The sequence below is a fragment of the Delphinapterus leucas genome, unplaced genomic scaffold (assembly GCF_059928025.1).
Source record: "Delphinapterus leucas isolate spDelLeu-1000000601 "Yukka" unplaced genomic scaffold, BTC_Dleu_Yukka2 spDelLeu_asBTCV2_sq25, whole genome shotgun sequence".
In the NCBI taxonomy this organism is placed as follows: Eukaryota; Metazoa; Chordata; class Mammalia; order Artiodactyla; family Monodontidae; genus Delphinapterus; species Delphinapterus leucas.
In genome coordinates, this window is record NW_028322234.1 from 15,875,236 (window position 1) to 15,888,219 (window position 12,984).

The 12,984-nt window shown below is 58.3% G+C and overlaps 2 protein-coding genes across 4 annotated transcripts; both read left to right on the forward strand.

Moving 5' to 3' along the window:
* The first annotated feature begins 196 nt into the window (after positions 1–196).
* LRG1 (leucine rich alpha-2-glycoprotein 1) lies at positions 197–2,715 on the forward strand. Of its 2 annotated transcripts, none has more exons than XM_022556976.2 (2): positions 197–316; positions 1,303–2,715. In XM_022556976.2, the coding sequence occupies exons 1-2, from the start codon at positions 264–266 to the stop codon at positions 2,312–2,314; spliced, it is 1,065 nt and encodes a 354-aa protein (XP_022412684.1). In that variant the 5' UTR covers positions 197–263; the 3' UTR covers positions 2,315–2,715. The 2 variants fall into 2 exon arrangements, with proteins under 2 accessions (XP_022412684.1, XP_022412685.1); XM_022556977.3 differs by lacking the exon at positions 197–316 and adding an exon at positions 434–744.
* A 1,852-nt stretch (positions 2,716–4,567) lies between these two features.
* PLIN5 (perilipin 5) lies at positions 4,568–11,340 on the forward strand. Of its 2 annotated transcripts, XM_089905620.1 has the most exons (8): positions 4,584–4,709; positions 5,526–5,721; positions 6,655–6,737; positions 7,105–7,285; positions 8,188–8,387; positions 9,903–10,050; positions 10,082–10,183; positions 10,296–11,340. In XM_089905620.1, the coding sequence occupies exons 1-8, from the start codon at positions 4,650–4,652 to the stop codon at positions 10,841–10,843; spliced, it is 1,518 nt and encodes a 505-aa protein (XP_089761746.1). In that variant the 5' UTR covers positions 4,584–4,649; the 3' UTR covers positions 10,844–11,340. The 2 variants fall into 2 exon arrangements, with proteins under 2 accessions (XP_022412680.1, XP_089761746.1); XM_022556972.3 differs by lacking the exon at positions 10,082–10,183 and having other exon boundaries at positions 4,568–4,709; positions 9,903–10,016; positions 10,313–11,340.
* The last annotated feature ends 1,644 nt before the right edge of the window (positions 11,341–12,984 follow it).

Below are 12,984 nucleotides of genomic sequence, written 5' to 3' on the forward strand. Positions count from 1 at the left end.
TTGGGTACCCACTCCCCAAAAGCAGGACTCAGGGAAAAGAAAAACTAGGTAGAAACAGGGTCGAGAAGGCGGTGGGCAGTCCACCTTCTGTCCTCCCTCTGCCAGGAAGCAATTTTGCAATCCTGACCCCTCCCTTTCCCCTGCCTGGCTCAGGTCCAGCCACTAACGGGAACAGGATGTGGGTGGAGACTTCCCAATGGCTGGTGCCCCTGTCCCCAGCCCAGGCAGGTATAAGGCCACCTTGCCAGACCAAGGGAACCTGGATGGAAAAGAGAGAGGCCGCCATGTCCTCTTGGAGCCTAGAGCGAAAACAGAGGTAGGTCCCCACCCCGCCCACCCTGGGCAGGCCCCGGACACCAGGCAGTGCAGAGATCCATGGACATTCCGTCTGACCCACTGAAGTCACAGGGCCAGACGTAGGCCTGCAGGCTGGAACAGACTGACCCTCAGGCTACGTCTATGGACAGACTCATTCCCATACACACACTCCCTGCAGAAGGCCCAGGTGGTCCATGGGCTGTAGTAACCAAGGATGTTCAGGCGGTCTCTAGGGCTGCTGGGCTAGGGCATTACTGCTGGAGGGACCGGGAGGAACAGAAGCCCCAGCTCTCGAAGGATTCCAGTACCAACTGTAAATCTCGCCATCCCAAAACCAAATGCCTCCCTCCAGACCTGTACGAGGCAGGATGCACTTTTCATGCTCAGAGTCCCGTCTGTAACTGGAGTCCAGAACTTTGGAGCAAGGTGGGGCTGGGCACAGATAACCTAGACAGGGCTAGACAGAAAGAGGAGCAGCCCAGATGGGGGAAACTGAGAATTCTGCTTGGGAGGGTCAGAGAAAGCTTTGTGGAAAGGGGGCCATTGGAGCTGGGGTTTTGCAGGACGAGTAAGAGTTCATAGGCTCTGCCTTCAAAACATGGAGCCAGGGAGACAAGAAATGACCCAGAAAACAAGTGAGAGCAGAAGAAATTAGCAAGTTGGACTGCAAATAATTAATAGTCCATTGGGGCTGGGCTGACAATGGGGAAGGGTAGTATGTAGCGGTCAGACTAAAAAACTCAGGTTTCATAGAATTCTTCCTGGAACAGGAGCTACTTCTGGCAGCTGTGTGTGTGGGGGGGTGTTGAGGGTGGAAGCCAGGAGAGGAGGAGGAGGGGACTACTACACTAGTCCAGGCCAGCAATGAGGCCGGGTGAAAGTAGAGGTGGGAAGAAGCAGGCAGATTCTGGGTATATTTTCACTTTGCTGGGTATATAATATCATTATTTTGACTTATTAAGCACTTTCTGTCATTGCCTGCAGCCCAGTAGGCTGGGACTCCCATCTTTCTAGAATCCTCTTCCTGCTGCTGTTATTTGTGGTCTCAGCCCAGGGGGTCACCCCAAATCCAGACGCCTGCCTGGTGTCGCACTCGGGTAACGGCAGCTCCATCTCCTGCCAACCACCTGCCAGACTCCCCCACTACTTCCCAGCTGACACCGTCTACCTGGCCGTGGAGTTCTTCAACCTGACTCAGCTGCCTGCCAACACCCTCCAGGGCATCCCTAACCTCCAGGAACTGCACCTTTCCAGCAACCAGCTGGAGGACCTCTCCGCCAAGTTCCTGCTGCCTGTACCTCAGCTAAAGGTGCTTGATCTGACCCGCAACGCCCTGACCCGGCTGCCTCCTGGCCTCTTCCAGGTCTCAGCTGCCCTCCACACCCTGGTGCTGAAGGAAAACCAGCTGAAAGTTCTGGAGGCCTCGTGGCTGCACAGCCTGAAAGCCCTGCGGCATCTGGACCTATCCGGGAACCAGCTCCAGACGCTGCCCCCTGGGCTGCTGGCCAGTTTCACCGACCTGCTCATCCTTGACCTTGGCAATAACCAGCTGCAGACTTTGCGCCCTGACCTTCTGAGCGGCCCCTTGAGGTTGGAACGGCTGCACCTCGAGGGCAATAGGTTGCAGGAGCTCGGAAAGGGCCTCCTGGCGCACCAGCCAAAACTGCGCTACCTCTTCCTGAACGACAACAGGCTGGCCACGGTGGCAGCCGGCGCCTTCCGAGGTCTGCAGAAGCTGGACATGCTGGACCTCTCCAACAACTTGCTGACCACCGTGCCCGAGGGGCTCTGGATGTCCTTGGGGAAGGCTGCCGGGAACATGAAGGACGGCTTTGACCTCTCAGGTAATCCCTGGATCTGCGACCGGAAACTGGACGACCTCTTTGAGTGGCTGGTGGCCAACGAAGACAAGATGTTCTTCCGCAATGACACACGCTGTGCTGGCCCTAAAGCCTTGAAGGGCCAGATGCTCCTAGTGGTGGCCAGGTCCCCTTGAAGCCTGGGGCTGGGGGCGGGGTGGGGAGGCAAGGCTTGGCAGGATGCCGCACCCCACTTAGCAAATAATCCCACCTTCTAAGGGTGAGGCTGGGCTTCCCATGGTTGCTGGGACCTGTTTCGCCCATGTTGCCCCAAACACACCTCGGGCTCTTTCTGCTTCCTTGCCTCTGCTCAAGCTGTATCCTCTTCCAGAAATCTCTTTCCCCTATTTCCCGGGTCTCTTGGTCTCTGGCTCCTCCAACCTGTCCTGGACACACTGAGGTTGGCTCAATCTGGCTCTGTCTCCCCCAGTTTCAGGGGTTCTCTGAGTGCAGGGCCTGGGGCTGGGTTCCCTCTTACTCGGCATCACTCGGTTTGAGGTCAGACTGGAAGGGGTTAATAAATAACTGTTGAACAGAATTGGATGTATTTGCTGTGTTCCTTGCATTCTCCCAAGGCGAATTCCTAGGTCTCCAGAATGAAGTAGAAGGAAAGGAGAGGCATGCCATGAAATCCCAAATCGATAGCAGTTGGGATCTGATGGCTGTGTCTGCTCCTCCCCCTTTCCCCATCCTTGGATTTAACTGGTAATAAAACCCTGACCATTGCCCAAGGTGTCGTTTTACCAGTGGATTCCTTCCAGAGCTTGTGTCCTGGGGAAGGTTTAAATTAAACCAGATTGCTTCAGGGCTCCAAACAATTTTTCATGCTGGCCTGTGATAACCAGGGGAGCAGCTGCCCAGGACGAGCATGGGCAGGCTGGATGGGGCTGAACAGCTGGGCAGAGGCCCTGGGGGCTGTGTTTTCACAGCTCCAGAACCTCGGGGCCACCTTCCAACACAATGTTGGGCATGGTGGGGGTCGAGGTCAGACTGGGGGGACCCTGGGATGTTTGGGGCATGCTCGGTTTTTGCAGCTCCCTGGAAGGAGGGTCATGCCCACGTTGGTGGTCATTCCAGGTGTGGTGATGAAAGCCAGGGTTCTGCAGTCTGGCAGAGCTGTGTTTGAATCACATTCCTCAATCGCTAGGCGACCCAGGGCAAGTGGTTTAAGTATTCTGATCCTCACTTTGCTCATCTGTAAAATGGGGATCCAAGTGAATGGGCCGGCCTGTCTTCCGGCTTAGTTAAGCGGCAGGTTTTAAAAAGTAAAAAGAAAGACCGTGAGGACTTGCCCAAGGTCACTGGGCGAAGCGGTGGGGGGCTGTGATCGCTCTCCACCGTCTCTGCGGCAACAGCAGTGAGGGTGACAGGTGGTCAAACTTAGCCAAGGAAAGTAACTCAATCCTTGGCATAGAGCGTCCCCAAGTTGCTATAGCAACCGCGGGGAGCTTGGGAGCCCCTGGGTAGGGCGAGGGGCCCCGGAGCCCCGCCCAGGGCACGCCCCCTCAGGCCTCTCCCTATTGGTCGGTCCCCGAAGGTCCCGCCCCCCAAGTCACTATAAGGGGGGCGGGGAAGGCTGGGGTCGGAGACTGGAGCCTAAGTCTGGGGTCTGCTGCAGCACCTTTGGGCTGAAGCTGAACGCGCCCGGGTGAGTGCGTCGCAGGCGGCGTTCAGGAGTGCCCAGCAGGCCCGGGGGCGCGGTGGGTGGGTGGGAGGGCGGGAGGGCGAGAGCTCAGCGGCTTGGGGAGAGGAGTGGTGTGACAGGCCGGAGCAGGTGGCTGAGACCCTTGGCCCAGTTGGCAAAAGCTTAGGACCCAGTTGGGAGAGGGCTGGGGTTCTGAGGGCGCTGGGTGCGGACGGGGGAAGAACTGCAGACGGGGAGTCTGAGGTCGAAGTCCCGCTCTGAGTCTACTTAGCTGAGTGACCTTGGGCCCACCATGGACCTACTGTCTGTCTCAGTTTCCCTGTGTATCCAACTGGACTGTGGGTTTACTGGGATTCTGCGGCGACCACCTGCACCCCCGCAGGGGGCTGCTTGCACGGTTCCATCCTGGGCCAGGGCAACAGGGATCTTCCCTAACTGCAACGGAGGCAACAGCCCACACAGGTGAAGGCATTTGCCCAAAGTCACACAGCAGGTAATGGTCAGACTCGAACTCAGGTGTCTCTCTGCCCAGAGCCCATGCTTTGAATCACTGCAGGGCCTCCACTTTGTCAGAGGTTCTCTACTATGCACCTGCTGTGTGCAGAGCCCTGTGCATGCATTGTCCCTGAAAAGGGCGCTCTGAGGTAGGCATTATCGTTACCTCATTTTGCATATGAGGAAACTGAGGCCCCAAGAGGGAAGGAGACTTGACCGGGTCACCAAGCCCAGCCAGACAGAACCCAGGGCTTGGGTGGGAGCCGGGAGGGCTGGCGTGCAAGGGCCCATCACTCTGTCCTGCCCCCAGGGTGACCCTGTTTGCAGTCGGTATGTCAGAAGACGAGGCGGCTCAGGCCCCCAGACCCAGCTTGTGGGAGCAGGACCAGCAGGTAAGGGGCTGCACCTCCCATGGAGCTCGGCACGGGAGGAGGGGGTGGGCAGTCCCTCCTGGGACAGTTTCAGACTGGGTCCCCCTGCCCTTGCTTCGAGCACCTTACTCTGAGGGCATTTTGGAGCATGGTTGGGGGAGGCACATTCCACCCATTTCCCAGAGGGGCAAAGTGAGGCCCAGGGAAGGGTGTGTCTCTGGGGTGTGTCTCTCCAGACACTCTCAGCCAGCTTACCTGGCCTCTGCCCAACTCTCTCCCACTCCCATCTCTGGGTCTCTACGTGTATCTCTCTGTTTCTGTGTCCACCATCATGGCACTCTTAACAACAACAATAATAATAGCAATCACGGCCTATACTCTGCATCATTCACTGTTCCGAGCGCTTCACATATTGTACTCCTTGGATCCCCATCACAGCCCTAGAAACCCAGTTTACAGATAGGGAGACTGAGGCACAGAGCTGTTCACGCACTTGCCCAAGCTCACACAGCTTGGAAGTGGAGAACCAGAACTGAATGCAGGTGGTCTTGCTCCAGAGGCTGTGCCCTTAATGACCAGACACTAATGGCTCTTCCCTCAAGGAGACTGAGTCTTTCAGAACCGGTCCCGCTCTGTGTATGCTGTTGAGAAAAGGAGCTCTAGGCGCACCTCGGTGCGGGTGTCCATGGCCTGCGCGCAGCTGCGCTCAATATACTTCCCCCCCACCCCTCTCACCTGCCCCTCGTCCCAGCCCAGAGAGGGTGAGTGGGCTCTCTAGCATGTGGCTGAGCTCCCCCGCTCCACCTGGGACCCCTCTGACGCCACCCCTTCCTGCAGAACGTGGTACAGCGTGTGGCGGCCCTGCCCCTGGTCAGGGCCACGTGCACCGCAGTCTCCGATGCTTACAGCGCCGCCAAGGACAGGCACCCGCTGCTGGGCTCCGCCTGCCGCCTGGCTGAGCACTGCATGTGTGGCCTGACCACGCGTGCCCTGGACCACGCCCAGCCGCTGCTCAGCCACCTGCAGCCCCAGCGTGAGTCCCCCTGGCCAGAGTCCTGGGTCCTGTGGTTTGCCCCACTGCCCCACCCTCTCATGCTCCATCTGCATGACAGCTGCTGCAGTGGACCCCCTGAGACGGGTGTCCCTCTGCAGTCTCACCTATGCTGTGTGCCTTTACTCTGTCCACCTGCCTGTCCCCCATCCACCTGTGTCATCCCCTCTCTTGGTCCTTCTGCCTGTGCCATCTCACCCTCCATTCTCTGCCTGTCCCGTCCCCCATTCTACCTGCATCCCTCGTGCCCTCTGTCTCTGCTTATTGTCCCTCTGTAGTTTGATCACCTGCCCATCTGCCCTTAGCTGTTTCCTTGGGCCCCCCCCTCCTTTTGTCCCCATCTTGTCTGTCTCACTGTCCTCCTCCCTTTGGCTAGCCTGATGTGCCTTGGGTCCCTTTCCTTGTCCAATCTCCCTCCCCTGTCTGCCCCTTCCTCCACCTGTCCTGAGCCTGTGACCAGCTCAGGGGGTCCAACCTAGCAGTGGGGTTGGGGGACAGAGAGACCCTCGGCCTCGCATCTGACCGAGGAAGGGGATCACCTGAGGGTCCCAGCCCAGGGCCTCGCCTGCCTCCTTCTCAGCCGGCTTGTGTGACCTTGAGCCTGCTCGCTGGGGCATCTGAGCTGGACATGGGTGAGGAGTCACCTTGGTGCTGGCAGCAGCGGTGGCAGGGTGGAGGCGGGAAGGGCAGAGAGACAGGGTCCAGCCTGGTGGTTCACCCACACACTCAGGGTCCCGGCCCCTTGCAGGGGGCCAGCCAGGTGCCCCCTCTGTCTTTCCCTCCGTGTGTGTGTGTGTGTGTGTGTGTCTCCTTTTTTCTCTGCCTCTCCCTCCAGCATCCCCTCCCTCTATGTCCCTGTGTCCCTCTCTCCCTTGACATCTCCCCAATTCTCGCTCGCTGCCTCTCTGTCTCCAGTGGCCACAGTGAACGATCTCGCCTGCAGGGGCCTGGACAAGCTGGGGGAGAAGCTGCCCTTTCTCCAGCAACCTTCAGAGACGGTACCCAGCACCACCAGATGGTGGGGAAGCTGTAGGGGGTGGAGGTGGCAGCGAGAAACGCAGCCTGAACACCTGGGCCAGCTGGACTCCAGGACCCAGTCAGGCTTTGGTCAACTGGAACAAAACAGCCACCAGATGAAAATAATTGACACCTGTGTTTACTGAGCACATAATATGTGCCAGCTGGTGCTGGGGATCCCTTCAGCCCTGTGAGGAAGATTTGATTTTCCTCCATTTTATAAGAGGGGAAATTGTGGCCCAGAGCCAAACAGGGGCCAGGGGTCCTTGCCTCGCAGCCTCAGGGAGCTGGGGGCAGGGGAAGGGAACCGGAGACCTACAGCAACTGGAGCTGGGCCCCTTCCGCCAGGTGGTGACCTCGGCCAAGGACGTGGTGGCTAGTGGCGTGACAGGCATGGTAGGCCTGGCTCGGCAAGGCCGCCGCTGGAGTGTGGAGCTGAAACGATCCATGAGCCACGCCGTGGACGTAGTGCTGGGCAAGTCAGAGGAGCTGGTGGACCACTTTCTGCCCATGACTGAGGAGGAGCTTGGTAAGGCCAGAGCCCTCCCCGCTCGCCCCTGAATCCTCCTACCCATCCCTGGAGGTTACGGATCAGAGAGGTCCCGGCCTCACCCAAGGCCACATAGCAGATCAGTAGGGAACATGGAGCTCCAGCCCAGGCCTGACCTCCCCCAACCCACATCCTACTAGAAATCTGACTGCCCAGAGCCCCGAGAGTATATGGGGCTTATAGACTTGAGGGCCATGGCCTCCAGCTGGTGGCCCTCCATACTGTAGTATTTGGCCTGTGCAATGCCTTTAAAATGGTTTAATTCATCACATGCATTTAAAAATCAGGTTTTGCCCTACAAATCCTGATTTCTAACTTGCCTTGAAAAATCAAATATTTGGGTTGAATGGCGTCCTCCCCTTTACGTGGTTCCCTTGAACCCCACCATTCTCCAGTGTTCTGCATCTAGTCCGTTGACCCTGGAGACAATCTGACTTCCAAACCCTGCTTTATGGCACTGGAGGAACATGGGGCGTGCCCCCTCCTTCGCAGAAAGGCTGTGAGCCATTTTTGAAGCACCTTCTGTGGGCCAAACACTTGTAAGTGACTCTTTCATTATTATAAGCTCCATTCACAGGTGAGGAAAATCAAGGTAAAGAGACCCGGGATTCGCACCGAGGCAGTCAGTAAAGTGGTTACGAGTGCCTGGGTTCGAATCCCAGGTCGGCCTCTTGCACCCTGTGGGACTTCACCTCTCTTTACCTTGGGTTTCCTATCTGTAAATAGAGCTAATAATAGTGCCTACATCGGAGGGCTTGGGGACGGTCGCATGAATTGATATTGTAGAGGGGAAATATACAAGCTGTGGGAGCCCATGGGCGCGTCCACCCAGAAACGGAGGGCGTGGCCACGCTGACTCCCCTCCCCATCCCGTCCTCCAGCGGCGCTGGCAGCGGAGGTTGAGGGCCCGGAAGTGGGCTCCGTGGAAGAGCAGCGGAGACATCAGGGCTACTTTGTACGCCTGGGTTCCCTGTCGGCGCGGCTCCGCCACCTGGCATACGAGCACTCTCTGGGGAAACTGAGGCGGAGGAAACACCACGCCCAGGACACGCTGGCCCAGTTGCAGGAGACTCTGGAGCTGGTGAGAGCCCTCTGCCTGCCCCTCTTTCCCACCCCGTGATGTCGGCCAGCATGCGTGGATTGAGTGCCCGCGGACTACCTGGTCCCCTGCTAGTCTGAAAGGGGGAGGCGGAACCGTGTATGTGCAGGGCTGGGGCAGAGGAGGGACCCGGGGCTGGAGGCATTCAGTGGGGGTCAAGGCTCAGCCTGGGGAGGCAGGAAGAGGTTTTGTGGAGGAGGGGAAGTTATAGGCGGTTAAGATGGATAGGAAGAGAGTGAAGGTACCTCTTCCCGGGCTCTCCCATCACCAATCACAATCTTCCCAGCCTTTAGGTTCTAGCTGATAACCCAGCTTCTTTCCCCGCTGTGCATCGCTCCCTGCTCCAGAGGAACATAACAGCTCCTGTTTTCTGAGTTTGATGAGTTCAGACGCCCCTAACCTGCTCCTGCTGCATCCCTCTCCCCATCTCAACTGATGACAGCCCTGTCCTTCCAGGGCCTCAGGCCAAAACCTGGGAGTCACCCTCAACTTCCCTCTTCTCCTCCTGTCCCACATCCGACATATCAGCCAGTACTGTTGGCTCTACCTTCAAAGTCTACCCAGAACCCGCCTACATCTCCTCCTTCCTCTTGCTCCACCTGGGTCCAGTCATGATTACTCAACCATGGTCCTGGTTTCTCATCCTGGTCCCCACAGTCTGTCCTTCCTGAAGCAGCCACCAGAGGGCACCTGTGAGCACCGGAGTGGGCTACTTTCACTGAGCAGCGTGTCCTCAAGGTTCATCCATGTTGTAGCGTGTTTCAGAATTTCCTTCCTTTTTAAGGCTGAATAACAGTCATCCCTCAGTATCTGTGAGGGATTGGTTCCAGGACCCCGCACGGATACCAAAATCCGAGGATGCTCAAGTCACTTCTGTAAAATGGCACAGTTCTGCATCCACAGATTCAACCAACTGCGAATCTTGGTTGAATCCGCAGATGCAGAGCCCGCGGATACGGAGGTCAGACTGTGTTCTACTGTGTGGACCACAGTTTATTTCTATTAATCTTCTAATACCTGCCCTCTCCTGGGCACTTGAAGGCCCAGTGGCCCCCTCAGGACACGCACAGTCCAGTAGGGGGACTAAGGTCATGATGGGAGAGCATGCTGAGTTCTTTGGGACCCGGAGGAGGGATCCACCCAGCCAGGAGCCGGGGAAGGGAGGCTTCTTGGAGTGGGTGACGTCTACAGTGAGACTTGAACTGAAGTGAACCAGGCAGCGGGATGGGATGGAGAGGAGAGTGTTCCTAGCAGAGGCACAAGCATGGGCAAAACCTGGCAGTGAGTCTGAGTTTCAGGGGAACCACAGGTCTCAGGTCTGGCCATGGGCAGGGGAGAAAATGGGCAGATCAGCCAGGCTGGATCAGTAGGCACGGAAGGTTTACATACAGTGGATGTTCTGTAAGTGCCTATTGAGGCCAGATCCACGCTAGGGTCCTGGTTCCCCCAACACTCCAAATCCTCCAGTTCTGACTACTATGGTCCCTGTCCCCACAGATTGACCACATGCAGTGCGGGGTGACGCCCATCACCCCAGCCCACCCTGGGAAGGTGCATGAGCTGTGGGAGGGCTGGAGCCAGCACTCCCCAGAGAACGGCCGCCGCAGTCAGGTAAGATGGCGTGGAGAAGGGGGGTTGGGGGGGCGTGGGAGGGGTTCTGGATCTGCTAGGGGTTGCCAGGGGCGGGGCTCCAGCCAGCTCCAACCAAGTACTGAGGTCAGCTGGTTGGAGAGTCCGTGGGGAAACTGAGGCAGGGCGGGGGTCCTGTTGGGGGTCCATCCGGGACACCCAGGCCCCTCCCCTCCCTTCTCTCCCTTCTCTCCCTTCTCTCCCTTCTCTCCCTTCTCTCCCTACTCTCCCTACTCTCCCTACTCCCCCTTCTCCCCCCGCCACCCTGTCCCCCGCAGGCAGAGCTGGAGACCCTGATGCTGTCCCGCAGCCTGATGCGGGAGCTGCAGAGCACCGTGGACGCGCTGGAGACCAGCGTGCGGGGCCTGCCCCCCAGCGCCCAGGAGAAGGTGGCCGAGGTGCGGCGCAGCGTGGACGCCCTGCAGGCCGCCTTCGCCGACGCCAGCTGCTTCGAGGATGTGCCGGCGGCCGTGCTGGCCGAGGGCCGGGGCAGCGTGGCCCGGGCCTACACGTGCGTGGAGGAGCTGCTGGAGCTGGTGGCGCAGGCCGTGCCCCTGCCCTGGCTGGTCGGGCCCTTCGCGCCCATCCTCGTGGAGCGGCCCGGGCCCCCGCCCGACCTGGAGGCCCTGGTGGATGAGGTCGTGGGGGGCCCCGACCCCCGCTGGGCACACCTGAACTGGCCGGCCCAGCAGAGAGCCTGGCAAGCCCAGTACGGGGACGGGATGGGCCTCCCCGGGGACATTCCCGAGGAGAAGCCTGAGGCCCCCAGCCGCCGCAAGCACACCCTGATGCCAGAACTGGACTTCTGACCCGATGGGGCCGTTGGGCAGCGAAGGCAGCTGGAGGCCGTCCTGCACCCCGAGATCCCTGCTGCCCCCTAGCGGCCATGCATCAGCATTACTAGACGATGCCTTGGCCTTGGCCCAGGCAGAGTTGGGGGCTGGGGACCTAACTCTGAATCCTAGACCAGCTTCACTGATACTAGACCCTCCCCAGTCTTTCCCTTGGACATATGAGGACTTGAACCTAACTCAGGTCTGACTAGCCCCAAGCTGCATTCACTGGCTGTGGTCCCGCATTGCCCCACCCCAAGAAGCTGATCAAAACTCCCCAGAGAGTCGCACGTTTTGCCCAGATAGAAGCACACGCTTCTGTTTGGGGTTTTGAAAAGTGAGTGTCCCCTTCCTCCCCCAGCTTGTCTATCCTGGACTGAGGGGTCCCCAAAGATGCTTCAACAGCTGGACCTGCCACACCCACTTGCTTTGCTGTTTGGGGTTTTGCTCTCCAGAATAAAGGTGCTTCGTGTTGCGCAAAGGCCAGTGGCCTCTGTTCCAGCCGAGGTGGGTCTCAGTGGCGGGGTGCTGGGGGCCTCAGAGGTGTGCGGCCGTATGGCACAAGCTAGGGTTCGAAATTTGAAAGGAGTGATGCGTCCCTGACCAACTTGACATCTTGTCCGGAGTTCCACGGTTAGTGCCCCACCCACCCGGGTTAAGCATTCAGATGTAGGTTCCTGGAATGGAAGCTGTTCCCACTTTAATGAATTTCTTGGAAACTGCAAAGGATCAAGAGGAGGGGGCTGAGGGGGAGCAGCCCCTCCTATGCCCTCCTCACTGGACCTGTAGGAGCTGAACTTGCTGTGGCTTCTCTGGCTGCACTGGTCAGGATGGGGGACACAAACGCAGGGTAAGGGGCACAGGCCAGTCTCGTGGGGGCCCCCTGTCCTCTGACCGTGTTCTTCGCTGTCCCTTAAACTCCCCTGTGGCCGGGCAGGGTGTTGGGAAAGCACAGTCTGATGTGGTGAGGTCAGGGTGTTCCCTGGCTTCCTTGGGACCTGGTCCAGGGGTGGCTCTGGGAGTCCCAACCACTTCCCACCAGTTAGATTCACTTCCCTGCCCCTCCTCGGGAATGTCTGTGGCTCCCTTTGCCCTCAGACCAAACGTCCACGCTCCTCACCCTGGCACTTGAGGACTTCTGGTTTCATCCTTGGGCTGACAGAGACACTGCTGCAGTCCCACTGAATTGTGCACATTCCCCCACCTCAGGGCCTTTGTTCAGGCTGTGCCTGGAATGCCTCCCCCACTCCCCCCATCTCTCAGCTACATCTCATCCATTCTTAAGTCCAGCCCCAATGACACCTCCTCCAGGAAGCCTTCCCTGACTCTCCCCTGGTGGGATAGCTCCAACCCTCTGCAGCCCACCTTCTTGGGGCTCCAAGTTGCTTTCTACCTGGACATAAACCACAGGCAGCCTTGCCTTCTCTTCCCTCACAAGGCTGGGGGCTCCTGGAGGGCCAGGCTTGGTGAGGATGAGCTGAATGACACACAGAAGGGGCAGGTGACAGAGGGATCGGCTCAGGCAAAGGCATGGCAGTGGAGAATCAGTATGACCAGCCCTGAGGGGAGGGAAAGAGCTTGAGGTAAGTCCTGGAATTTGGGGGGAGGGAGCAGTAGTTAAGGCCCTGAGGTTGAGTCCCTCCCTTGCCTACAAATGGATGGGTAAGCCACTGCTCCTCTCCAGACCTCAGTTTTCTCCTCTGAAACAGGTATGAAAGTAGGAGTAAGGTAGCAGCTCTCAATCCTAGTAGGCCGTTCACCGGTGGAAGCTATCGTTCATTCACTCATTCGTTGGTTCATTTAACAAATAGTTATTAAATAGCGCCTGCTGTGTGCCAGATAGTCTTGCACCCTGCGGGCACGGCAGTGAGGAAAATGCAGAAAAATTCTGCCCTCTAGGAGGGCGATATTTTTTAAAATAGGAGAGGAGGGGTCCAGGAAGACCTTTCTGAAAAGGTGACATATGTGCAAAGATGGATGAGCATTCCTCACAAAGGGCAGCTGGTGCAAAGGTCTTGGGACAGGACCGGGCCTGGTGTGTTGGAGGAACAGCCGGGAGGCCCGTGTGTCTGGAGCAGAGTGAGCGAGGGGAAGAGAGGGAGGAGGGGAGGGCAGGG

Coding starts and splice junctions, on each gene's coding strand:
- LRG1 (XM_022556976.2), top strand. CDS start 264: ATGGAAAAGAGAGAGGCCGCCATGTCCTCTTGGAGCCTAGAGCGAAAA. Junction 317..1,302: donor AGCCTAGAGCGAAAACAGAG/GTAGGTCCCCAC, acceptor CATTGCCTGCAG/CCCAGTAGGCTGGGACTCCC.
- PLIN5 (XM_089905620.1), top strand. CDS start 4,650: ATGTCAGAAGACGAGGCGGCTCAGGCCCCCAGACCCAGCTTGTGGGAG. Junction 7,286..8,187: donor CATGACTGAGGAGGAGCTTG/GTAAGGCCAGAG, acceptor CCCGTCCTCCAG/CGGCGCTGGCAGCGGAGGTT. Junction 10,051..10,081: donor AGAAGGGGGGTTGGGGGGGC/GTGGGAGGGGTT, acceptor TGCTAGGGGTTG/CCAGGGGCGGGGCTCCAGCC.